At 43.0% G+C, this 27,436-nt stretch overlaps 1 protein-coding gene across 1 annotated transcript in view; it reads left to right on the top strand.

Moving 5' to 3' along the window:
• The window catches only part of RALGAPA2 (Ral GTPase activating protein catalytic subunit alpha 2), a 421,002-nt gene that overhangs the window by 109,642 nt on the left and 283,924 nt on the right, over positions 1 to 27,436 (top strand). Inside the window, exons 5-11 of the mRNA XM_038744021.1 lie at positions 2,782 to 2,825; positions 4,852 to 5,029; positions 9,767 to 9,882; positions 11,773 to 11,911; positions 15,178 to 15,377; positions 18,601 to 18,825; positions 26,409 to 26,591. Of these exons, the coding sequence (XP_038599949.1) occupies positions 2,782 to 2,825; positions 4,852 to 5,029; positions 9,767 to 9,882; positions 11,773 to 11,911; positions 15,178 to 15,377; positions 18,601 to 18,825; positions 26,409 to 26,591 (1,085 nt within the window). The remainder of the gene's footprint in view (positions 1 to 2,781; positions 2,826 to 4,851; positions 5,030 to 9,766; positions 9,883 to 11,772; positions 11,912 to 15,177; positions 15,378 to 18,600; positions 18,826 to 26,408; positions 26,592 to 27,436) is intronic.

Below are 27,436 nucleotides of genomic sequence, written 5' to 3'. Positions count from 1 at the left end.
TGGGATTCAGGATCAGGACCTTAACTACTACGTATTTTCTGATGGCCTCCTCACCTTGCCCCGGTTCACTTGGAAGTATAGCTAGTTTTTCATACTCTGTTAAAACAAAGGGCTATGAGGAATTTTCTGGGTACATACTGAAGAAAAGTGGCTTAGGTTAAAAGTAGGACAGTTGTAGTGGTGTGGATTTCTAAGTTTCATTACTGTAGGCTGTCACCCATTTGTTATGAAATAACAACCTCCTGTCTCTCCCCACTTCAGTCCATACTTCACTCTGTTGCCTGGGTTATCTTTCTTCAGAAATGTTCAGGGCATGTCATCCCCCTCCTCAAAAATCTCCAGTTGCCTATCCACCTCCGTATCAAATAAAAACTCCTCACTATTGGCTTCAAAGCTCTCCATCACCTTGCCCCTTCTTACTTCACCTCCCTTCTCTCCTTCCTCATCCCGGCCTGCATACTCCACTCCTCTGGTGCCGCTAACCTTCCCACTGTGCTTCCATCTTGCCGGTCCCACCGTCAACCTCTGGCCTGGAACGCCCTCCTTCCTCAAATCCACCAAACAATCGCTCTTCCCCCTTTCAAAGCCCTACTGAAGGCGCACTTCCTCCAAGAGGCCTTCCCAGACTAAGCCCCCCTTTTCCTCAGTTCTCCCTCCCTTCTGCATCACCTTGACTCGCTCCCTTTGCTCTTCCCCACCTCTCCCTGCCCCACAGCACTTATGTATATATCTATAATTCCGTTTATTCATATTGATGCCTGTCTACATGTTTTGATGTGTATATAACTATAATTCTGTTTATATTGATGCCTGTGTACTTGTTTTGATATTTGTCTCCCCACCTCTAGACTGTAAGCCCGGTGTGGACAGGGATTGTCTCTCTATTCCTGAGTTGTACTTTCCAAGTTCTTAGTACAGTGCTCTGCACACAGTAAGTGCTTAATAAATATGATTGAATGAATGAATGAATTAAATAATCACCTACCAGGCCCTTTTCATTGAAACATGTTGTTTTATGTTTAGGTATTTTTAACTCAGAACGCTTCTATACTAACAAACCCTAGGATTTAGGAAAACACTTTTGCATATATTTGCTTTTGTGCTGATGATAGATTTTTCATATCTCTGGGGAGGTATGAAGATTTTTCTCTATGATAGCAGCAAAGCTGCAGATTCTATTTAGGCAAACTCCCCTCCACTTCCCAATTTATCCTTTCTTGCTAGTTAAGCAGTGTGCAAGCAAACATTCTCGGCAAACTGTGATTCATCAGAGCTTTGAATCCAGTTCCAAAGCCAGGCCACCCAGGGATTCCCAGGCCTTGTCCTCCTTTTCCCACCTCTGGGAAGATGGCCACTCTAGTACAGGGACCCTGATCCTCTCTGGAGCTGCAGGTTTTCAGGTGAAGGATTGTGGCTTACATCCTCAGCCAGTGGGGGAAGGGTGTTTGGAGGACTTCTAAGTTTGTTTTTTTTTTAATTATTTTTTCTTTCTTTTTTCAAGTGGTATTAAGTACTTACTATGTGCTAGACACTGTGCTGGGATAGCTACAATGTTGGCTCACAATCGTATTCTCCATTTTACAGAGGAGGCAACTGAGACACAGTAAAATGACTTGCCTGAAGTCACCCAGCAGACAAGTGGAGGAACCGGGATTAGAACCTAAGTCCTCAGTTTCCCAGGCCCGTACTCTTTCCACTAAGCCACACTTCTGCCCATAGTCCTCCCTCCACTACGTTCCTCCTCCTTCTCCCCCCTTTCCATTTACTGTGTTAGCACTACTTTCTCCCTTTTCCCATTTCAGTCATAATTATTGGGAGTCAGAGGTCATGAGTTCTAACCCTGGCTCTGTTACGTGTCTGCCTTGGACAGGTCACTTCACTTCTCTGTGCCTTAGTTATCTCATCTGTTAAAAAGTGGGGATTCATTCATTCATGCATTCAGTCGTATTTATTGAGCGCTTACTATGTGCAGAGCACAGTACTAAGCATTTGGGAAGTACAAGTTGGCAGTTAAGGCTGTGAGCCCCATGTTGGGCAGGGACTCTGTCCAACTTGAATTCCCAGCACTTAGAACAGTTCTTGGCACATAGTAAGCACTTAACAAATACCATAATAATGATTATTACTATGTGGAGAGTACACTATAACAATAAACAGACCCATTCCCTGCCCATAATGAGCTTCCAGTCTAGAGACGAGCTTAAAGTTTGTTTTTTCTCACCCCCTAAGTCTGTCCTTTACAGATTTGTCCCTTCCCACCCCCTAACCATAGTCCCACAGGAACTGAGGGCAGGTAGAGAGAGTGGCCCCCTTCCACTGGGCCCATATTGAGTCCCTCAGGCCAGAATATTTGCCCACCCTTTTCGTTAGACCATGTAAATTCATTCTTCTACACTGAGAAGGTGATCGTTCATATTCTGCAGGTAAAGAAGAAATATCCCCAGTCCAGTGCGGGATGACCGAATTCTTTAATCAGTGTTTTTAACCTTAAAGAAGACTTTTCACAAATTACAGATTTAAATGGGCAATATCTTAAATGGTCTGTATTGATTGCTGCCTTTTTCATCTCAAGGTCATTCTGTTTCTTTCTAACTTTGATACGTAGGTTTGAATCAAACTAGTTTTCCTTTAGATTTCATTGCTTTCTGAATTGGTTTTCAAAAACTATTTGTATGGTGATTTATTTTCATTTTAAATATAATTTAAATTATGTCCAAAAGGCAGTAGCTTCAAAAATGCATTTAATATTCATTCCATTTCAAATTCACTTTTTAATTTCAGGATCAACTTTAAAGAAGCTTTTGCACACTGGAAACTCTATTAAGGTATTTATCTCAGATGAAAGTGTAATATCATTTCTTGCTACTTTTAACTCCATTAGTGCTATAAAGTGATAAAACTGCACAGTTTTGAGGACTCCTAGTTTTTAAAAAATCATCTGAATAATGAACATTACTCATTGATGGTGTGAAAGGTCCCATTAATTTTCACATTCACAAAAAATATTGTTTTCTTTTTATTGTCATATCATTGGGAACAAATCCTTTTGAACCCCACAAGTGACCTTGTTCACTTTTTCTTTTGTAAGTTTCACCTTTAATAACTCCATGCAGTAGTCATTTAAAAGTCATAGCAGCAAAAATGTGACAAGTTAAGGATTCCCTTGGGCAAAAATGTTCAGATGCCCATATTGGATGGGATGGGAAAGTTTATTCTTCCTTTAAGGGGCTTTCGTGAAACATTCTGCAGCTCATCTGTATAGATGTTAAAAATATACCCTTAAGAAAAAACAACCAGCTCCATTTTCACTTACCTATAGAGTCCCAGGGGAATTTCACTTCAGTGGCTGCTTCTTCAAGTGAGAGGGACAACTATATTTATTATATACCTGTTTTGTCATGATGCCACTAAAATGAGCTGTAATTTAGCCCCTTAAAAGATGTGACATCCATCTTGCCACTGAGACCTTGCCCACATCTTTCCTCTGTATTGAAACTCCCTCCTTATGCATATCCAACAGAGCAGCATAGCATAGTGGATTGAGCATGGGCCCCGGAGTCAGAAGGTCATGGGTTCTAATCCCGGCTCCGCAAGTCACTTGGTTTAGTGGCAAGAGCTCCGGCTTGGGAGTCAGAGGACGTGGGTTCTAATCCCAGCTCTGCCACTTGTCTGTTGTGTGACCTTGGGAAAGTCACGTAACTTCTCTATGCCTCAGTTCCCTCATCTGTAAAATGGGGATTAAGGCTGTGAGCCCCTCATGGGACAGCCTGGTTACCTTATATATACCCCAGGGCTTGGAACAGTGCTTGGCACATAGTAAGTGCTTAACAAATACCATTATTGTTATTATTATTCCCTACCTTCAAAGCCCTAAAATCATATCTCCTCCAAGAGGCCTTCCCAGATGAATCCCTCCCTCCCCATATTCACCCTCTCTTCTGCCTCATCTTTTTTATGGTATTTAAGTGCTTATTATGTGGCGGTCACTACGCAAAGCAGTGTGAGTAGTGTCACCCGTCACCCAGGGATGGTTTCATTTGGGAATTGGCGTGGCACGAAAGAGAGAGAGAGAGAGAGAGACTGGGGAAAGAAAGCCTGAATTTTATACAAAATTTTTCCCGCAGGTGAAATGAATTATTTGATTATTTTAGATGTGGCAAATTAAATTATTTAATAATATTAGAGCTTCCCTATTGGGAGGAATATACTTATGTGTTACTCGCACATGGCAAGATCACCCGGGTCTCACCCAGGCAGAATTCAATTATGGTTTGTTTGCACGTGGTGCGGCAGCTAGCTCCCACCCACGAGCATTTCCCACTTGGGAGGAATCCACTTATGCATTACACGCCCGTGGTGAGGCGGCTCGTTCCCACCCACAAGCATTTCCCACTTCGGAGGAATCCACTTATGTGTTACACACCCATGGTGAAACGCCTAGCTCCCACCCACGAGTACTTCCCACTTGGGAGGAATCCACGTATACATCACACACCCATGGCGAAGCGCCTGGCTTCCAGCCCCGTAAGCGTTCAGCAGGACGGGACACTCACCCATCCCAAGCCCCCTCACTTGGTGCAGAGAGGGAAGAAGAGGGAAAACCGGTATTTAATCTCATTTTACAGATGAGGAATCTGAGGCCCAGAATAGTTAGGCAGTTTGCCCAATGTCGCATAGCAGGCAGGTAGCAGAACTGGGATTAAAACCCAAGTCTTTTGACTCGCAGTTCCATGCTCCTAGCTGCTTAGAGTGTTCTTCATTGGCGGTTGTATTATTTTTTTTCTTAGTTTATGTGTTGTGTCATTATTGAAGTTTCATTTTCATATTTAGGTCAGTATTCCTGTTTTTTAGATAAGATGTGAAGGAATCCGGTTATATCTTCTTTGGCTTCAAGCACTTCAAACAAACTGTGCGGAAGAGCAGGTGCTAATTTTTGCCTGCCTTGTGCCGGGCTTTCCAGCAATCATGTCCTCAAAAGGTCCCTGTACACTAGATACCCTCATAAATCCAGCCTCCAATCTGTCTGACGGTAAGTCAGAATCCTTTATTTATTCATCTCCGTGGACCTGATTTAGTTTACTAATTGAAATGGTGATTTTACAAACTCTTTAGATTTATACAGGCAATCCTCCTCTTAAGATGTGCAGTCCTCCACTTAAGAAAGCTTGAGTTCAAGTGAATGGCACTTAACATACATTCTGAATATTCATATTCTAAATAAACACTCTGCTTCACCTTTACTACATGTCAATTGGACTTTACAATACCAGCTGATTTTATAGCACCGTATCTAGGGGAGTGGGGCATGTGGAAGCGTCAGGGAAATGGAGGAACTATTTTTCAAAAATGATGTTGGGGAGAAGGAAAAATTTAAAAAGAAATGTGAGGGAAGAATGGGAGAGATGGAGGAAGGGGGAGAGTGGGGTGTTTGATTGTCAGGCAGCGTTATCTGGGAGAGTCAATTGAGTGTATTTTAGTTCCAGTGAAGTAGAAATTAACTACTCTATTGGTCAACCTGTCTTAGCTCAATACAAATTAATATAGTTTTATTACTCATCTGTAATTGATTGAGTAGACAATTCTGGGTACCTTTGGTCAAAATAACATTTCCTTACCCCCTGTTTGTAACAGTATTTGTACTAAAAAATTGATTCTGACTTGCGTGTAGACATGACCCAGTTGTCAGGAACCAACTGAGTCGCAAGGCCGAGGATTGGTGGTCCTATTTTTTTGAGAGGGAAACAGTTGAAGTTACTCAGTATTGGCGGCCGGCTTTTGAAACCTTAATCCTTTTCATCTGGTACTTTATTCGGCATTTATTTTTGAGAATTGGAGATGTCTAAAGTGGGGGCCGGAATGAAAAACTATATAACCCCAAAATGTCGAAGTTTTTCATTCCCGGTCCTTAGGTCTCAAATAACCTCTTAAGAGTACCTCACCCACACCTCTCCCATTCCCCCAGCCTGAAACTCCCTCCTTTCCTAAATCTAACAGAACTCAATTCTGTCCATATTCAGAGCTCTTAAAATCCCACCCCATCGAATAAGCCTTCTCCAATTGGTTCCCAACACTCCCAAGAGTTATACAAACTCACCAGCCAATTCCAACAGTACCCATCTTCAGCACTTTTGTATGCATGCATAATAACAATAATAATGATGGCATTTGTTAAGCGCTTACTATGTTCAATGCACTGTTCTAAGCGCTGGGGAGGATACAAGGTAATCAGGTTGTCCCACGTGGGGCTCACAGTCTTAATCCCCATTTTACTGATGAGGTAACCGAGGCACAGAGAAGTGAAGTGACTTGCCCAAAGTCACACAGCTGACAAGCAGCGGAGCCGGGATTAGAACCCATGACCTCTGACTCCAAAGCCTGGGCTCTTTCCACTGGGCCACGCTGCTTCTAAGTGTTTTTCCCACCCCTGACTCCCTTTCCGTTTTGCGTCAACTTCACATTTGAATCCGTACCCTTTGGGCACTTGATAGTCACCCTGCCTTTGGCCCCACAGCCCTTACATCCATATCCACAACTTATTTATTAATATTAATATCTGTCTCCCCCTCTATACCGTAAAGTTGTTGTGGGCAGAGAATGGGTCCACCATCTCTGCTGTCCTCTGTCAAGTACTTAGTAAAGCGCTTTGTATGCAGTAAACAGTCCTTAAATACCATTGATGGATTGATGTTTATTCAGTTATGCATTCAGTTACTTATCTTGATTATTCTATCTGTAAATATTTTTATGTCTGTCTCCCCTTTTAGAGTATAAGCTGTTTTTGGACAAGGGCTGTGTCATTTCTTTGTTTTGCTCTTCCCAAGTGTTTAGTACAGTGCATTATGCCCCCAATGAATTCCCAATAAATACTATTTCTTCATTGAGATGAGGTTGAAACAGTAAGGGGGAAAGCTTACACACCTGGGACTTCCTGTACATTGTTTTATCGTTTTATAGTATTACGTGTCAAACACCATTCTGAGTGCAGGGGTTGGGCTCACAGTCTTGTGGGTTGGAGAATGGGTATTGAATCCCCATTTTACAGTTGAGGAAACTAAGGCACAGAGAAGTTAAGTGACTTGCCCAAGGTCACACACCCAGCAGTTGGCAGAGCAATGGGCAGAGCCGGGATTAGAATGCACGTCCTCTGACTCTCAGGCCTGTGCTGTTTCTACTAGGCCATGCTGCTTCCTTGGAATAATAATGAGTAAAACTACTGCAAGCAAAGGTTATAATAATAATAATAATAATGGTATTTGTTAAGCACTTACTATGTGCCGAGCACTGTTCTAAGCGCTGGGGTAGATACAGGGTAATCAGGTTGTCCCACACGGGGCTCACAATCTTAATTCCCATATTACAGATGAGGGAACCGAGGCACAGAGAAGTGAAGTGACTTGTCCAAGGTCACCTAGCAGGCGAGTGGCAGAGCTGGGATTAGAACCCATGTCCTCTGAGTCCCAAGCCCAGGCTCTTTCCACTAAGCCATGCTGTTTCTCTAGCATACATTTTTTAATAGGCCAGTGAGTAGGTGAGAAGATTTTAGCAGCCAGTGCTGTCAGCTCATGACTTTAGAATGAGCTGGAATCTTTATAAAATATAATTTTTAGAAAGGGAGAAAGCTATCTCTATCACAGTAATTGCTTATGTATGCAATTGGACTTGCTTTTGTTTGTATTAACAAATAGTCCTTTTCCATGTGCTGGGAGAAAAGTCCCAAGTCCACAGGAGTTCTGTAGACGCCCTGACACAACAGGTGTTTTCCAGTGAGAAGCATCGTGGCTTGGTGGAAAGAGCACAGGCCTGGGAGCCAGAGGATCCTGGTTTTAATCCCAGCTCTATTTGCTTGCAGTGGGACCTTGGACTAGTCACTTAACTTTTCTGCGTCTCAGTTCCCTGACCTGTAAAATGGGAATTCAGTACCTGTTATCTCTACCCCTTGGATGGTGAGTTCCCAGTAGAACAGGAATTTAATAATAATAATAATAATAATGGTATTTGTTCAGCGCTTACTATGTGCCAAGCACTGTTCTAAGCACTGGGGAGGTTACAAGGTGATCAGGTTGTCCCACGGCGGGCTCACAGTTTTAATCCCCATTTTACAGGTGAGGGAACTGAGGCCCAGAGAATGATGATGATGATGATTTTGGTATTTGTTAAGCGCTTACTATGTGCAAAGCACTGTTCTAAGCGCTGGGGAGGATACAAGGTGACTAGGTTGTCCCGTGTGGGGCTCACAATCTTAATCCCCATTTTACAGATGAGGTAACTGAGGCCCAGAGAAGTGAAGTGACTTGCCCAAAGTCACCCAGCTGACAAGCGGCAGAGCTGGGATTTGAACCCATGACCTTGCCCAAAGTCACACAGCTGACAATCGGCAGAGCTAGGATTTGAACCCATGACCTCTGGCTCCAAAGCCTGTGCTGTTTCCATTGAGCCATGCTTGTACCTATCCCTGAGCTTAGTAAAGTGTTTGGCACATAGTAGTGCTTAACAAATACCAATTTCAAAAACCATTATTATAATTATTACTAATACTATTACTTCTACTTAGATTGAGCTCCACTGGGGCAGGGACTGTATCTGACCTGATTATCTTGTGTCTACCCCAGCCCTCAGTGTAGTGCTTGGCACATAGTAAGTGTATTATTATTGTCATAATAATAATGTGGTTTGGCAAAAGAGATACCTAGGTGTAGCTCCAACTGGTCTCTGCACAAAATGGTGGTATAGGCTGTTGCATGAAGCGGAGAGATAAATAAATGGTGATAGATGACAGAGAGGCTTTGCTTCCTAAATCCCGTTCTTTACACCTGGCCCTTGTCTTTTCTGGAGTTATGGCACTGAAGCTTTGTTCATTTTGGTGATCCCTAGTCCAGGTTAGGCGCACCTTCCGCTCCTCTGCCGCTGTCCTGCTCACTGTACCTCGTTCTCGCCTGTCCCGCCATCGACCCCTGACCCATTTCCTCCCCCTGGCCTGGAATGCCCTTCCTCCGCACATCTGCCAAGCTGGCTCTCTTTCTCCCTTCAAAGCCCTACTGAGATCTCACCTCCTCCAGGAGGCCTTCCCAGACTGAGCCCCTTTTTTCCTCTCCTCCTCCCCATTTCCCCTCTGCCCCACCTCCTTCCCCTCCCCACAGCACCAGTATATATGTTTGTACAGATTTATTTCTCTATTTATTTTACTTGTACACATTTACTACTCTATTTTGTTAATGATGTGTATCTAGCTTTATTTCTATTTATTCTGATGACTTGACACCTGTCCATGTTTTGTTTTGTTTTCTGTCTCCCCCTTCTAGACAGTGAGCCTGTTGTTGGGTAGGGACCGTCTCTATATGTTGCCAACTTATACTTCCCAAACGCTTAGTACAGTGCTCTGCACACAGTAAGTGCTCAATAAATGCGATTGAATGAATGAGTATCTAGTATTGAACCATCAGGCAGATCCCGGCTCAGAGTTTCAGGTTTCCTTCTAAGACTTGCAGAGCAGAACGGCTGACAAAACTTTTTCCAGGTGGTTTACAAATGCATTTGCCTCTAGAGCTAGGAAGTTCCATTGAGTGTCAGCAAATTAAGTTAGCTGAATTAATTTATGCATGTATTATTTTAGACATGTAGCAGCTTCTTTTAAACAGTAATTTAATAGGCTTTGCAAGCCATAGGTACTGATGGCTTCTCTACTCTGTGCCTTTTATTGTAAAATTTTAAACCCATTTCAGTATCATCTTTATTTGGTGGCGCCATTTCATTGTTTTCCATATTTTAGCCAAGATTTGTCCTGAAGAAATCATCCCACTTTTGCCAGCTGTAGCAGGTGAAAAAGTTGTTGAGGACCAAACCTGCTTTTTTCTTCAAATATTGTTGAAGTATATGGTAATTCAGGTGAGAACTCGATGTTCCGAAATCTTGGACGATATATGCTTAACTGTAGAAAACTAAGATAATTGCATCTGTATTCACTCTGCTCTATTTCGATTTAATTCAGACAGTTATGACTTATAAATCATGAGGGGTGTAGGTGCTATTTGAGACCATCCTTAAATGTGAAAGTAATGTGCAACTAATAAGATGCATCAACTACACACCTTTTTTTTTCCAGAGTGTGGGTTACCAGTAAAGTGAACAACCCATAAGGGTTTCCATTTATTCAGTAGATGCAAACCACATCAGGATGTTGATTTTAAAGTGCAATTGCTTTATTATTGTCCTGGAGAAATTCTTGTGGCCAGGGTGTTGCTGTTAACTAAATTTTTCTCCTCCATCTTATTAATACAGGGCTCCCTGCTATACATTGTCTTAATTGGGGTATATTATATAGGATATGTTCTCTGCTTTGGGATGCTTCTTTCCATGTGTGTATGTGCTATGCTATTCTGAGTGAGAGGAAAACTAATCCTTTACCCTCCGCATAGCAGAACAGAGTTTTAAAGTGCTCATATGGATGCCAACCCTAATTTAGGTTGGGGAAAGAAGAGACTAACACTCTTATGTGCAGTGCAAGAATGCTACCTGGCCTCCTGCTGCAGGGGTTGTGTGACCTTGGACACGTCACGTAATTTCTCTGTGCCTCAGTTACTTCATTGGTGAAATGGGGATTGACGTGGTTTAGTGGATAGAGCACGGACTTGGGAGTCAGAAGGACCTGGGTTCTATCCCTGGCTCCTCCACATGTCTGCTGTGTGACCTTGGACAAGTCACTTCACTTCTCTGGGCCTCAGTTACCCCATTTGTAAAATGGGGATTAAGAGTGGGAGCCCCATGTGGGACAGGAATTGTGTCCAACCTGATTTGCTTGTATCCACCCCAGGGCTTAGTACAGTGCCTGGCTCAGAGTGAGTGCTTAACAAATACCACAATTATTATTATTATTTTTGTTGATTAAGTTTGCGAGACCACTTTCCTTAAGATCTTGTAACTATCCCAGCGCTTAGCCTGGCATATTGTAAGCACTTAACATCTACCATCATCATTGCTATTATTATTGTTATAATTATAATGGTATTTGTTAAGCGCTTACTATGTGCCAGGCACTGTACTAAGCACTGGGTTGGATCCAAGCAAATTGGGTTGGACACAGTCCCTGTCCCACGTTGGGCTCACAGTCTCAATCCCCATTTTACAAGTGAGCTAACTGAGGCCTAGAGAAGTGAAGTGACTTGCTCGAGGTCACACAGCAGAAAAGTGGTAGAGCCGGGATTAGAATAATAATAGTAATAATAATAATGATGGCATTTATTAAGCGCTTACTATGTGCAGTGCACTCCATGACCTTCTGATGTCCAGGCCCATGCTCTATCCACTACACCATGCTGCTTCTCATTTACTGTTAGTCCCATGTGGGACATGGGCTATGTCCTTCCTGATTAGATTTTGTCTACCTAAGTGCTTAGTATAGTGCCTGGCACATAGTTAACGCTTATCAAATATCATAAAAAAACCCGCAGTTATTTGGGGCAGTGGCTGATAATTGGACAGAGTCTTGGAGAATGCAGCCCCATGACATAAATTCATAATCTGCAGAAATTGATCCCATTGCTTTTTAGCTGAATCTGAAAGTCTGAAATGCAGCCTCTCAGCATTTGAGCAGCCTCTCATGTTTCATCTTATATATCATAAAGTATTTTAGATTGCTTCTCAACATTTTTATATTGTGTTAGAATCAGTGTATTTTCCAACTCTTGCCTTTAGCATAGTGGTGTTTATAGTGTTACTGTGAAGAGCCTTTGTATTAACTTGATCCTTTCTTTTTTTCTTTTAACACAATGTCCGAAGGCTGCAAGTTTGGAGTGGAAGAATAAGGAGAACCAAGACACTGGATTTAAGTTTCTCTTTACTTTATTTAGGAAGTATTATCTTCCTCATTTGTTTCCATCATTTACAAAGTTAACCAACCTCTATAAACCGGTACTGGGTAAGTAGTGATTTTCAGCACGTAGTACAGAAATTAAAATGATCCCTTCAAGATTTCTTTTGAACAAATATTTACAATTTCAATGACTTTTAAAATATTTGAAAATTTAACTTTAAAAACAACTTTCCAATAGATTAACATGAACTCTTTTTAGATTTCCTATGATAAGGTCTCTTAACAGCTTTCTCATGGTATCATTGCTGCCCCAGGTTTGAGGGAGCCTGGGATTGGGAGCAGGTGGATAGGGAAACATGATGGAGTTTGGATTTCCCATTTAAGTAGGGTAGGGAAATGGGAAGGGCAAGGGGACCATATTCCAAGTTCTCATCCTAACTCTGTCATTGACTTGTTGGGTCATCTTGGCCAAGTGGCCTCACCTCAGTTTTCTCATCTTAGAAACAGAGATTAGACACCTGGTATCTTTATTTTGATTGTGAGCCCCTTATTCAATCATATTTATTGAGCACTTACTATGTACAGATCACTGTACTAAGCGCTTGGGAAAGTACAATACATGCAGCAGGAGCTGGCACGGATCTAAACATCTTGTATCTATCCCAGCACTTAACACGGGGCTGTGGCATAGAGTAAGTGCTTAATAAATACCATAATCAATCAATCTCTCGAGCACTTTCTGGATGCAGAGCACTGTACTAAGCGCTCAGGAGAGTACAGTGCATCAGAGTTGGTAGACATGTTCCCTGCTTACACTCTAGAGAGGAAGACAGAAATTAAAAGTAAATTGCAGATGGGAGAAATGGCAGAATATAAGGCTCTGTATAGAAGCACTGTGCGGCTGGGGACGTGGTGACTGTCAGAGTGCTTAAAGGGTACAGACCTAAATACATAGGCCACAGAGCAGGGAGGGTGAAAAGCAGATGAGTGCATTTTGAGGGCATGCAGTGGGTGCTAGGAGGGTAAGGAGACTTGTAGACTGCTTTCATGTGAGATGAAGAGAAGGATGGCCTTTTTTCCCTCTCAGTAGGTCCCCAACGACTCAGCAACATGTTAAAACTCAACATGTCGAAGACTGAGCTCCTTATCTTCCCTCCCAAACCCTGTCCTCTCCCTGACTTTCCTGTCGCTGTAGATGGCACTACCCTCCTTCCCGTCTCACAGACCTACAACCTGGGTGTCATCCTCGACTCTGCTCTCTCGTTCACCCCACACATCCAATCTGTCACCAAAACCTGCCAGTCTCACCTCCACAACATCACCAAGATCTGCCCTTTCCTCTCCATCCAAACCTCTACCTTGCTGGTTCAATCTCTCATCCTTTCCCAACTGGATTACTGCATCAGCCTTCTCTATGATTTCCCTTCCTCCTGTCTCTCCCCGCTTCAGTCTATACTTCACTCTGCTGCCTGGATTATCTTTATACAGAAATGCTCTGGGCATGTCACGCCCATCCTCAAAAATCTCCAGTGGTTGCTTATCAACCTTCGAATCAAGCAAAAACTCCTCACTCTCAGCTTCAAAGCTCTCCATCACCTTGACCCCTCCTACCTCACCTCCCTTCTTTACTTCTCCAGCCCAGCCCACACCCTCTGCTCCTCTACCGCTAGCCTCCTCACTGTGCCTCATTCTCGCCTGTCCCGCCGTCGACCCCAGGCCCACATCCTACCTCTGGCCTGGAATGCCCTCCCTCCACACATCTGCCAAACTAGCTCTCTTCCTCCCTTCAAAGCCCTACTGAGAGCTCACCTCCTTTAGGAGGCCTTCCCAGATTGAGCCCCCCCTTTTTCCTCTCCTCCTCCTCCTCCCCTCCCCATTCATCAATCATATTTATTGAGCGCTTTCTATGTGCAGAGCACTGTACTAAGCACTTAACATGCATTAAGCATGCACTAAGCTTGCAGACATTCACCTGTCTGCATGTTTTGTTTTGTTGCCTGTCTCCCCCTTCTAGACTGGGAGCCCGTTGTTGGGTAGGGACCGTCTCTATATGTTGCCGACTTGTACTTTCCAAGCGCTTAGCACAGCGCTCTGCATACAGTAAGCACTCAATAAATATGATTGAGTGAATGAATGAATGAATTGCCAACCCCCGCTCTACCACCTTCCGCTCCCCATAGCACTTGTATATATTTGTACATATTTATTACTCTATTTTATTTGTACATATTTATTACTCTATTCTATTAATGATGTTTATATAGCTATAATTCTATTTATTCTGATGGTATTGACACTTGTCTACTTGTTTTGTTTTGTTACCTATCTCCCCCTTCTAGACTGTGAGCCCGTTGTTGGGTAGGGACCGTCTCTATATGTTGCCAGTTTGTACTTCCCAAGCGCTTAGTACCATGCTCTGCACACAGTAAGTGCTCAATAAATATGATTGAATGGATGAATGAATGAACTACATGACTCCGCTCCCGTGCTTATTAGCACATGGCCGTCCAGCAGCCAAGGGAGTAGATGTTTGACCCTGAAATCGCTCTAATATACTTCTTGCTCCGGGACAGCATGGACTTTTAGTGTTTTTGGGTTGAACATTCTAATATCAGTATATTAATATTGCAAGTCTCCATCCTCTCATAAGATCACAGATGCTGGATCTATTGGTGATTTCCACTTCAAGGAATTAAGAAAACAGGCAGAAGCATCTGAATCAGTTATGTTTGTGGTGAACATCTTTTTAGATTCAGTTCAGAGAGAATCAGATGAAAATCTTTGGCTGATAGTGAGGGAAGAGAGGAGGAAGAAGAGCTGGTATTGTTTGAAAAAAATAATAGTAATAATAAAAAAAAACCTACGAGTCTCTGGCAGCCAGTGAGTGGATTAAATTTCTTTCGTTTCTATGGATTCAATTGCCTGGAAGAAAACAGGAAAATTGTATTCCTCCTCAGTAGGCTGAGTAAATGAAACAGATATATTATTGAACTTTTCAGTGTTTATTCATGAAAGGGACTGGGATGTTGCCTTCTCGTTTTTAGCAGGGGTTGTTGCTACATTCTCTTATGCAGAGAGTTGGGAGAAGAGAAGTTTTACTTTAACTTCTTTCCTCTCCCAAACCTTTAACAAATATCCAGTCTGTCTCTTAGCACTTGGGGAGGGGGACAGATGTTTTTCTCACTCTGTGAATGAATAATTTAAAATGCATTTCCAAAGCTAGAAAAGCAGTGCACATTTTTTTCTGCTGCTTGTTTCCTCGGATATAAAGTTGGCTTTTGATAATGCTGGCTGAGTAGTATCAGTTATAGATTTTGCATACAAGTATTTCAGGTTGTGATTTACCAAGAGAATGGTTTATCTCTTTCCAGATATTCCTCATTTGAGACCAAAGCCAGTATACGTTATGGCTACTCGAAACAATGAGAATATCTACAGCACAAAGATCCCCTACATGGCTGCCCGGGTTGCTTTTATTAAATGGATTGTAACTTTCTTTCTGGAAAAGAAGTACCAAACTATACCTCAGAGTACTAAAAACGGAGGAGAAGTGCTGCCTAAGCTGATCCAGGTAATGGTCTCTGATATTTTTCATTTTATCATTGTCAATCAGTCATACTTATTGAATGCTCATTGTGTTCAGAGCAGATACAGAAAGGAGAGAAGATAATCATTTTCATTGCTGACATTTATCATGAGGTTACTATGTACCTAACACTGAACAACTAGCAATTACAAGAAATCAATTAACCCATGGTCCCTATTGGAGCCTTAAAGTCAAAGTATGGGAGGACAGGCACAGAGAACAGTAAGGACATATGGCAAGCAACTGAGCAAATTAAAATTCACCAATCAAAAATAATAGATTCTGTTACAATGTGTAATCATTCATGCAGTCGTATTTATTGAGTGTTACTGTGTGCAGAGCACTGTACTAGAGAAGCAGCGTGACTCAGTGGAAAGAGCATGGGCTTTGGAGTCAGAGGTCATGGGTTCAAATCCCGGCTCTGCCAATTGCCAGCTGTGTGACTTTGGGCAAGTCACTTAACTTCTAATAAGCACAGAGAGCCTCAGTTACCTCATCTGTAAAATGGGGATTAAGACTGTGAGACCCCCGTGGGACAACCTGATCACCGTGTAACCTCCCCAGCACTTAGAACATTGCTGTGCACATAGTAAGTGCTTAATAAATGCTATCATTATTACTAAACACTTGGGAAAATGCAATATAGCAATAAAGAGAGACAGTCCCTGCCCACAACGAGCCCACAGTGTAGAGAGGATGGAGATAGGCATCAGTACAAATAAACAGGCATCAAGACATCAATACAAGTAAACAGGTATCAATATAAATAAATAAAATTACAGATGTATACATAAGTACTGTGGGGTGGTGGGGGGAAGCAAAGGAAATGAGTCAGGGTGACGCGGAAGGGTGTGGGAGATGAGGAAAGTGGAGCTTAGTCTGTGAAGACATCTTGGAGAAGATGTGCCTTCAGCAGGGCTTTGAAGGTGGGGAGAGTGATTGGCGGATTTGAGGAGGAAGGACGTTCCAGGCCAGAGGTAGTACAAGGGCCAGGTGTCGGCAGCGAGACAGGTGAGATCAGGGCACTGTGAGAAGGTTCACACCAGAGGAGCCAAGTGTGCGGGCTGGGTTGTAGAAGGAGAGAAGGGAGGTGAGGTAGGAGGGGTCAAGGTGATGGAGAGCTTTAAAGCCAATAGTGAGGAGTTTTTGTTTGATACGGAGGTGAATAGGCAACCACTAGAGATTTTTGAGGAGAAGGTGACATGCTCTGAGCGTTTCTGTAGAAAGATAATCTGGGCAGCAGAGTGAAGTATGGACTGAAGTGGGGAGAGGCGGGAGGTTGGAAGGTCAGAAAGGAGGCTGATGCAGTAATCTAGGTGGGATATGATGAGTAATTGTACTAATGTGGTAGCAGTTTGGGTGGAGAGCAAAGGGCGGATCTTAGCGATGTTGTGAAGGTGAGACCGACAGGCTTTGGTGACGGATTGGATATGTATGTGGGTTGAATGAGAGAGCGGGGTCGAGGCTGACACCAAGGTTATGGTTTTGTAGGATGGGAAGGGTGGTAGTGGCATCTACAATGACGGGAAATTTTGGGAGAGGACAGGGTTTGGGAGGGAAGATAAGGAGCTATGTTTTGGACATGTTAAGTTTGAGGTGGCAGGAGGACATCCAAGTAGAGATGGCCTGAAGGCAGGAGGAGATGCAAGCCTGGAGAGTGGAGAGAGATTTGGGCATCATCTGCATAGAGATGGTAGTTGAAGCTGTGGGAGTGATTGAGTTCTCCAAGGGAATGAGTGTAGATGGAAATAGAAGATGACTGAGAACTGAACCTTGAGGGACCCCCAAAAGAGGATAGGAGGGAGAGGAGAAGGCCCCGAAGGAGACTGAGAATGAACAGCCAGAGAGATGAGGACAAGCAGGAGAGGACAGAGTCAGTGAAACCAAGGTTGGATAACATATCCAGAAGAAGGGGGTGGTCCACAGTGTTAAAGGCAGCTGAGAGGTCGAGGAGGATTAGAATGAAGTAGGAGCCATTGGATTTGGTGAGAAAGAGGTCATTGGTGACCTTTGAGAGGGCATTTACATTGGAGTGAAGGGGATGGAAGCCAGATTGGAAGGGGTCCAGGAGAGAGTTGGAGGAGAGGAATTTGAGGCAGCGGGTGTAGACGACTTGCTCAAGGAGTTCGAAGAGGGAAGGTAGGAGGGAAATGGGGCGATAACTGGAGAAAACTGTGGGATCAAGGGAGGGTGTTTTAAGGATGGGGGAGATGTGGGCATGTTTGAAGGCAGTGAGGAAGAAGCCGTTGGAGAGTGAATGGTTGAAGATGAGTGTTCAGGAGGGAAGGGGTGAGAGTTTTTATAAGGTGCGAAGAAATGGGGTCTGATGCACATGAGGAGGAGGTGGCATTTGAGAAGAGGCATAATAATAACGATGGCATTTATTAAGCACTTACTATGTGCAAAGCACTGTTCTAAGGGCTGGGGGGGATAGAAGGTGATCAGGTTGTCCCACGTGAGGCTCACAGTCTTACTCCCCATTTTACAGATGAGGTAACTGAGGCTCAGAGAAGTTAAGTGACTTGCCCAAGGTCACACAGCAGACACGTGGTGAAGCCGGGATTTGAACCCACGACCTCTGATTCCAAAGCCCGGGCGCTTTCCACTGAGCCACGCTGGATCTCCTATGGAGATACTGCTGGGAAGGCTGGAAAAGTTGAAAGGGAGCTGGTAGGAGGGGGGATTGAAGAGGGGGAAGGGTGATTTTGGGGAGCTCAGAAGGCCTGTGGAGGGAATTAAATGTCTGGAACTACCGGCGAGGGTGATGGGCATGGATCTCAGTAAGGGAAAAGAAGTAGTTTTGCCAGGCAGAAGAGAGGGCTGAGTTAAGGCAAGAAAGGATAAACTTGAAGTGGACGAGGTCGGCCTGATGTTTAGATTTCACCAGCAGCGGTCTGCGGCTCGAGCGTAGGAGCGAAGAAGGCGGAAAGTGCAGATCATCCAGATCTGTGGGTTGGTGGTACAAGAGCGACTAAGGGATAGGGGAGCGAGCGAGTTGGGTAGAGAGGGTGGTGTTGAGAACATTGAAAGTAATATTTCTAGTGGGATGGTGCATGGGCACCATACGGTACCAAATAGCGTAAAAGTCATGTGAAGTGTAATAATTCCAGGGGGTTCACTGGCCAGTGGAAGTTGGGGAAAGCTACTGTCAGAGAAGACCCGTGCTTCCTGTAAGGTGTTTAAGGAAATTCTGCTTTCTCCCTTCCAGACTGCTGGTGGTAATATGCAAGAGAAAAATCCTGAGGCGGAGGGCAGTGGATCATCTGAACAAGACAAAAACCACTCTAATAGCAGCACCTTGTCTGACCGGAGACCTAGCAATTCCAGCCTCTGTAGCATTGAAGAAGAATATCAAACAGTGTATGAAATGGTGCAGCGAATACTGTTATCTACTCGGGGATATGTCAATTTTGTCAATGAAGTATTTCGCCAGGTTAGTAGTGTGTGTGTGTATGAGTGTGTTTACAAAAACAAAGTTATTTGTATTCTATTATTTTGTTGCACTTACAAGACATACTAGAGAAGCAATATGGAGAAAGCACTGGCCTGGGAGACAGAGGAACTGGTTTCCAATTCCAGCTTTGACACATAGATGCTGTGGGACCTTGGGCAAGTCATGTAATTTCTCTGGCCTCAGTTTCCTCATCTGTAAAATGAGGATTGAACAGCTAATCTCCCTCCTACTAAGACTGTGAGCCCCATGTGGGACAGGCGGCACACCTAACCTGACTAAATCTGTATCGACCCTAGCACTTAGAACTGTGCTTGACACGTAGGGAGCACTTAATTTTTATTATTATAATTCTGTCTTTCTTGTAATTAGTTTTTGACATTTTGTTTTGAATCCAGGAGGGAGAAAAGACTACTACCTGAAGTTTAATAAAAGAGAGGGCTCTAATCTTATGATTTGCAGTATGGCACCGTTATTCCCCTTGTTCACAAATATGTGCAAAATTCTGATTTGTTTTAAAGTGCCAGAGCAGTTGAGGCTCATTTCTATGGAGGCATATTTGTACAGAACACCAAGGCCTATTTATTAAAAATTTAGTTAAAATTAATTTAAAACTGGTTTTTCCAGAAAGCTATATTAAGGAAATCACCCATATTTGGCAACTGGAAGGTAGAAGTGGAGAGTTATTAATTAATCTCAAGGAAAATGAATTGTTTAATTCAATAGCATATTTGTATTTCAATTTTTTTCTTTTTCTTCCAATAATTTAGTCCCTATAATTATTTTGAGGTAGTTTTTTGTACATTCTTTAGCTGTCACCCATGGTTCAGTTTATCTGTACATTATTCATCCTATCCCGACTGGATTACTGCATCAGCCTCCTCTCTGATCTCCCGTCCTCCTGTCTCTCCCCACTTCAGTCTATACTTCACTCTGCTGCCCGGATCATCTTTGTGCAGAAATGCTCTGGGCATGTTACTCCTCTCCTCAAAAATCTCCAGTGGCTGCCTGTCAACCTACGAATCAAGCAAAAACTCCTCACTCTCGGCTTCCAGGCTGTCCATCACCTCGCCCCCTCCTACCTCACCTCCCTTCTCTCCTTCTCCAGCCCAGCCCGCACCCTCCGCTTCTCTGCCGCTAACCTCCTCACTCTACCTCATTCTCGCCTGTCCCACCGTCGACCCCAGGCCCACATCCTACCTCTGGCCTGGAATGCCCTCCCTCCACACATCTGCCAAGCTAGCACTCTTCCTCCCTTCAAAGTCCTACTGAGAGCTCACCTCCTCCAAGAGGCCTTCCCAGACTGAGCCCCCTTTTTCTTCTTCTCCTCCCCATCCCCCCAACCCTACCTCCTTCCCATCCCCACAGCACTTGTATATATATTTGTAGATTTATTACTCTATTCATTTCACTTGTACGTATTTACTGTTCTATTTATTTTGTTAATGATGTCCATATAGCTTTAATTCTGTTTGTTCTGACGACTTTGACACCTGTCTACATGTTTTGTTTTGTTGTCTGTCTCCCCCTTCTAGACTGTGAGCCCGTTGTTGGGTAGGGACCGTCTCTATTGTTGCCACCTTGTACTTCCAAGCACTTAGTACAGTGCTCTGCACACAGTAAGTGCTCAATAAATATGATTGAATGAACGAATGAATTACTCATCAAGGAAAATTGTGATATTGAAAAAAGCTACGTTTGGGAACCAGGGGACCTGGGTTCTTATCCCAGCTCCTCCACTTGCCTGCTGTGCGACCCTGGGCAAGTCACTTACCTTCTCTTTGCCTCAGTTTCGTCAACTGCAAAATGGGGATTCAGAACCTGTTCTCCCTTCTACATAGGTGTAAGCCCCATGTGGGACAGGGGCATCTGTCTGGCCTGATTAACTTTTATCTACCAAGCAGTTATAACAGTGCTCAACACATAGTAAGGTCTTACCATAAAGGAAAAAAAGTAAATTCATTGTTATTGCACTGAGCTAAAGATGCCTTAAAAATCATGAGAATGGTTCAAGTTAGAATACATGTTTAATAAAGTATACATCATAGTGTTAACTTGTAAATAAATCTTTTGGCCTTCAGAAATTAAGAAATCTAGTAACTTCATTCCCCAAAGTCAGATTCTAAATTATTAATTTCTCATTTTTAAATTTTAATTGGTCAGTGTATCTTGAAATGAATATAGCTGGGAGTTTCACAGGTGTAAGCGTTATTTTTTTCAACTGTATACTTTCATTGGGATGAAAAGATCCAGATACAGATCTGTTTCCCTGTAGACATGATGGGAGGTAAAATTACATTCTGTGCTTGAAATTTTAGAAATTGATGAAATGAAGTGTGTTTGTAACAGAATCAAACCGTCTTAAGTCAGAAAGCATTTGCAAGGGGTCAAAGTGATGCTAGTGGCACCATCCCTGATTTTCCCAAGCATCCTTCTTGCTTTGTTGCTCTCTCCACATACAGAAACAGAAAAAACCCCCACTAGTCATTGAGTGTGAAATTTAGCAGTAGCAGGGCCAGGTCCCCAGACTATGGGCCATCTGCTCCATGAACCTATGGAAAGGGGATTGATGAAATTGTGAATAGTCTATCAATTAAAGGAAAATCAAGTTCAGCATTCATTTACTTTCCTTGTGATGGTCAAATTCACTCCCTCTCTAAGGTAGTGTAATGGCTTATCATCTTGTTTCGAAAATTCCCAGGGGAAACATCTGCCATTGACCATTTTTGTGTAGATGTAATGAAAAATTTAAATTGACAGTTGCTGGGCTGCATTCTCTGTGGCACATAGTATTACACTGCCCTCTTTTGGTGAAATGGGGAATATATTGAAACTGTTCCTGAGAGCAAGTTAGGTTCTCCCTCCTACGACTGGGAGACCCATGTGGAGCAGGGACTGTGTCTTACCTGCTTAACTTGTATTTACCCCAGGGCATAGAACAGTGCTTGGCACATAGTAAACTCTTAACAAATATAATAACAAGAAGATCAGTGGTATTAAAAAAAGCCTTGCCTCAAATTGTCAGAAACTTTTAGGTTTTTTTTAATTGCTGAAGGTCCCATTTGTCTGGAGAAGCAAAATTGGGAAAAGATCATCTTTCTTTCATATTTCTTTCCCTCTTTCTTTCTTTCTTTCTTTCTTTCTTTCTTTCTTTCTTTCTTTCTTTCTTTCTTTCTTTCTTTTCTTTTCTTTCTCTCATTCTATCTTTCTCTTTCTTTTTCTTTCTCCCTTCCTTCCTTCCTTCCTTCCTTCCTTCCTTCCTTCCTTCCTTCCTTCCTTCCTTCCTTCCTTCCTTCCTTCCTTCCTTCCTTCCTTCCTTCCTTCCTTCCTTTCTTTCTTTCTTTCTTTCTTTTTTCTTCCTTCCTTCCTTCCTTCCTTCCTTCCTTCCTTCCTTCCTTCCTTCCTTCCTTTCCTCCTTCCTTTCCTCCTTCCTTCCTTTCTTCCTTCCTTTCTTCCTTCCTTTCTTTCTTCCTTCCTTTCTAACTTCCTTCCTTCCTTCCTTCTGTCCTTCCATCCTTCCCTCCCTCCCTCCTTCCTTCCTTCCTTCCTTTCTCTCCTTTTTCCCTTCCTTCCTTCCTTCCTTTCTTCCTTTCCTCCTTCCTTCCTTCCTTCCTTCCTTCCTTCCTTCCTTCCTTCCTTTCTTCCTTCCTTTCTAACTTCCTTTCTAACTTCCTTCCTTCCTTCCTTCCGTCCTTCCCTCCCTCCCTCCTTCCTTCCTTCCTTCCTTCCTTCCTTCCTTTCTCTCCTTTTTCCCTTCCTTCCTTCCTTCCTTCCTTCCTTCCTTCCTTCCTTCCTTCCTTCCTTCCCTCCTTCCTTCCTTCCTTCCTTCCTTTCCTCCTTTCTTTCCTTTCTTTCTTCCTTCCTTCCTTCCTTCCTTCCTTCCTTCCTTCCTTCCTTCCTTCCTTCTTTCCTTTTGTCATTCATTCTTTCTTTCCTTCTTTCTTTTTTTCAGAGCTGGGATAAGAACTCATGACCTTCCGACTCCCAGGCCCGTGCTCCATCCATTACACCATGAGCACTTACTGTGTACTGAGCTCTTGAGACAGTACAGTGTAACAGAGTTGGTAGACACATGCCCTTCCTACCTTGAGTTTTCAGTCTAGAGGGAGAAACAGACGTCAGTATAAATTGTGGATATATACGTAAGTGCTGTGGGGCTGAGGGAGAGTTGAATAAAGGGTGCAAATTCAAGTGCAAGAGTGACACAGAAGGGAATGGGTTAAGAGGAAATGAGGGCTTTGTTGGGGAAGGCCTCTTGAAGGAGGTGTGCTTCTAATAAGGCTTTAAAGGTGGGGAGAGTGATCGTCTTATGGATATGAAGAGGGAAGGTGTTCCATGTCAGAGGCAGGGGTGGGCGAAGGGTCAGTAGCGAGAGATTAGATCAAGGTACAGTGGGTAGGTTGGCATTACAGGAGCAAAATGTGCAGGGTAAGATAGGAGGGGGCAAGTTGATTGAGTGCTTTAAAGCCAATGGTTAAGAGTTTCTGTTTGATGTAGCAGTGTATTGGCAACCACTGCAGGTCCTTGAGTCCGGAAACATGGACTTAACCTTTTTTATAGAAAAGAGATCCAGTCAGCAAGGTGAAGTATCGATCAGAGGCAGAGAGAAAACAGGGAGCTCAGAAGGAGACTGATGCTGTAATCAAGGCTGGTGGGAATCTGAAGGATTCTGTTTTGGACATTTTAAGTTTGTTGTGTTGGTGGGACATCCAGGTAGAGATGTCCTCAAGGCAGGAGGAAATATGAGACTGCAGAGAAGGCAAGAGATCAGGGCTGGAGATGTAGATTTGGGAATCGTTGGCCAAGAGATAGTAGTTGAAGCCATGGGAGCAAATGAGTTCACCAAGGTAAATGATTAAGGTAAATACTCTATGCATTGTTTGAATAGGCTGCGAGCCCGTTGTTGGATAGGGATGGTCTCTATATGTTGCCAACTTGTACTTCCCAAGTGCTTAGTACAGTGCTCTGCACACAGTAAGCGCTCAATAAATATGATTAAATGAATGAATAGAGCAGTATCTTACATTGTATTTACTTTTAGTTTATTAGGAAATTTTAATGACACTTGAAAGCTTAAATCCTTCATCTGGGAAGCTAGATTAATTAGGGGAAATAAACCCCTCTCCTCACCATATCAAATTTAGGGATCATTAGAATGACACTTAAACACCAAGAAATGACCTTTCTTATCAGGAATAAAATCTAGTGTCATTTCCCTTGTCCTGTTTTCCAGCAACCAACTACTCTCAAGATGGACGGGCCAGACTGATTGGTTGGAGTTGATTACAGTTACCTATTACTTTCAGTCCAAAGAATTGCATCCTTAGAAATGGGCCTCCAGGGCTGATGTACAGGATTCTTTTTAAATTCCAGTTTAATTTCATTCCTTTAGGCCCGTGTGGAATGGTATTTAGTTCTTTTGGGACATATCTGTGAAGTAAATTCATAAAGCAATCCTCTCTGGGATTCTTTAATAATCATTGCTTATTATGTGAGCCCACTGTTGGGCAGGGACTCTCTCTATATGTTACCAATTTGTACTTCCCAAGCGCTTAGTACAGTGCTCTGCACACAGTAAGCGCTCAATAAATACGATTGATGATGATGATGATGAGCAATGTTTGGGCTCTTTAAGGCCTGCAGTCCCACAACCTCCTGATTTCTCAGAAAGTATTCATGGCTCATTTTCCGAAATAGTTAAATCTGAAATATTTCCTTCTGTATAGCATTTGCTCAGTAGTATATATTGACCTCCTTTTCGGTGCGGAGTGCCATACTAAGTTTTTGGGAAAGTGCAAGGGAAATTATTCAGACAAGTTCTGTGGCCCGCGGGAGGGGTGCAGTCTGAGTTAGCAGGATAGTTGTTGATGAACTTATAAGGAAAGATTGAAATGATAAAAACAGCAAACAAAAAAAACAGGTGTGTTTTCTCCATTTATGAACTGCAAAACGTAGCTAAAGGAGCATAATCTCAGGGTCTTTACTTTTCGGACGGGGACATTGAGTCCAGCAGCCACAGGATTCCTAACATTGAAAATGCTGCCATCTGTCTTTTTTCCTGCTTTTCTCCAGCAGGAGTGGATGAGATCAGTCGATCGATCAGCGTTTTCTATCGAGTGCATACTCTGTGCAGAACACTTTACTGAGCGCTTAGAAGAGTAGAGTGTAACAGGTTTGGTAGACAGGCTCCCCACCCACAAGGAGCCCACAGTCGAGAGATCTCCAGATTGACTTGTGGGGGTGGGTGACATTCCTCCTGGGTCATTGGCCTCAGCGTTCAGATGACAAGGATCCACTGAGACTGCAGGATGCCACTGAGTCAATCAATCAATCAATCGTATTTATTGAGCACTTACTGTGTGCAGAGCACTGTACTAAGCGCTTGGGAAGTACAAGTTGGCAATATATAGACACAGTCCCTACCCAACAGTGGGCTCACAGTCTGAAAGAGTCATCTTCCTGACCTACTAATAGTAATAATAATAGTAATAATAATTGTTGTATTTGTTAAGCACTTACTGTGTGACTTTGGGGTAGTCATTCATTGATTCAGTCATATTTATCAAGTGTTTACTGTGTGCACAGCACTGTACTAAGCGCTAGAAGATAATCAGGTCCCACAGTCTAAGTAGGAGGGAGAACGGGATTGAATCCCTATTTTGCAGATGTGGGAACTGAGGTGCAGAGAAATGAAGTAACTTGCCCAAGGTCACCCAGCAGGGAAGTGACAGAGCCGTGTTAGAAATTGGTTCTTCTTTCTGTCAGGCCCCGTGTCTTTCCTCTAGGCCACACTGCTTTCTGTCAATCAATCAATCAATCAATCAATCAATCGTATTTATTGAACGCTTACTGTGTGCAGAGCACTGTACTAAGCGCTTGGAAAGTACAAGTTGGCAACATATAGACAGTCCCTACCCAACAGTGGGCTCACATAAGACTATCCTTGGGTGGCATGGGGAACAGGCAGTGTCTCTCCTGTGCAGTTGGCTTGGCACTCAGGTGGCGGTGGAGCTTCTGAGGCCACATTTTGCAAGAAGACCCTCTGCCTTTCCCACCTCAGCATGTGCAGAGATGTCTTTTAGTGTCTGTGTGGATTGAGTGCAGAATAAATGAAGTGCAGTTTAACAGTAGCACACTGTTTTGTTAAGCTTTAGATTGTATTTATTTTCTTCAATTTCCTTCTTTTGTTTACCCAAATAGGAGTGAATTTTGAAGGATAAAACCTGCACACACAGCAGTATGTAGTCCAGAGAAAAGTCTAAAATGGGTGTTAATCTCAGTAAACATTGCAATTATCAGCGATTTAGTTAGCTCCCCTCCTGGTAGTACTCAGAGGGCTGTAATTGTATATAAATACTAATACTGCCTGTCTGCTTGTTTTGTTTTGTTGTCTGTCTCCCGTTTCTAGACTGTGAGCCCGCTGTTGGATAGGGATTGTCTCTGTTGCCGAAATGTACTTTCCAAGCACTTAGTACAGTGCTCTGTGCACAATAAGCTCTCGATAAATACGATTGAGTGAATGAATGAAATAAGCATTGAAAGAAACTTTTGACTTCATGTTTTAGGCATTTTTGTTGCCTTCCTGTGACATATCAGCCACCCGGAAAGTGGTCAAAGTATACCGCAAGTGGATACTGCAGGATAAACCCGTTTTTATGGAGGAACCAGACAAAAGAGAAATCACTCAAGATGACATTGCAAACTTGGGATTTTCTGAGACAGAGGGGGATGAGACCGATTGCAAGGAGGTATGGTGTTTGTTTTTTCCCCATGTGCCAACTGCAGGGTGGAGCCTTTTTTTCCCAGCCCAAGAAGCGTGCTCAGAGAGAAATTTCCTAGGTTACAGGAAGGCCATCTTACAGGATCCCGCGGAAGAACCTGAGCACTGCTTTGGTTTCCAGGACTGAGGTGGTGGCAGGATCCCCTTGGGATGCATGTGAACCAGAAAGTCACAGTACTCCATCATCCTCCTTATCCTTTTCATCCCGGTGTAAACAGCCCCTACTTAACTCAAGGTCCTGTACTAAGCACAAAACTAAGTACGTAAAATGCAGAATAATAGCTCACTTCCCTCAGAGAGATTGCAGTCTACCAAGAGGGCAGGAAACCAGATAACAGGAACACACAATTAGAAAGGGCAAGAGCATAAGTAACAGAAATCTAGATTACACAGCAAGTGATTGGTACATAAAATGTGAGCTGAAGTGGCGGTGGAGCTTAGCAGATCTAGGTCTCTGGGGGAAGAAAGGGAGGCTTCATGCTGGAGGAGTTTTTGTTTTTTTAGTAGACTAAAGCTATGAAACATTTCATGAATTTTTCTGCCTTCCTAACCTTTGTATTGATATGCCGTAGGCATTTTATGAATAATTCTTAATGGTGATTGCTTTATATGATGTTAGAGTGACAATTAATTGCAGTGAACTTTTACAAAATAGCTTTAATCTTCAAATGCTTATGCAAATGGTTTTAGGGAAATCATCTCAAAGCCTGCAAAGCAAAGGTTTAGCTGGATTGGCGCAACACACTAGAAATAGTTGAGTCATTGAGAGTCTGAGCAAAGTATTAACAAAAAATATCAACAAACTCTTAATTA

The sequence above is a fragment of the Tachyglossus aculeatus genome, chromosome 1 (assembly GCF_015852505.1).
Source record: "Tachyglossus aculeatus isolate mTacAcu1 chromosome 1, mTacAcu1.pri, whole genome shotgun sequence".
Classification (NCBI taxonomy): Eukaryota; Metazoa; Chordata; class Mammalia; order Monotremata; family Tachyglossidae; genus Tachyglossus; species Tachyglossus aculeatus.
The sequence above is the reverse complement of the archived record's forward strand: the minus strand, read 5'-3'. Positions and strand labels throughout refer to the sequence as shown.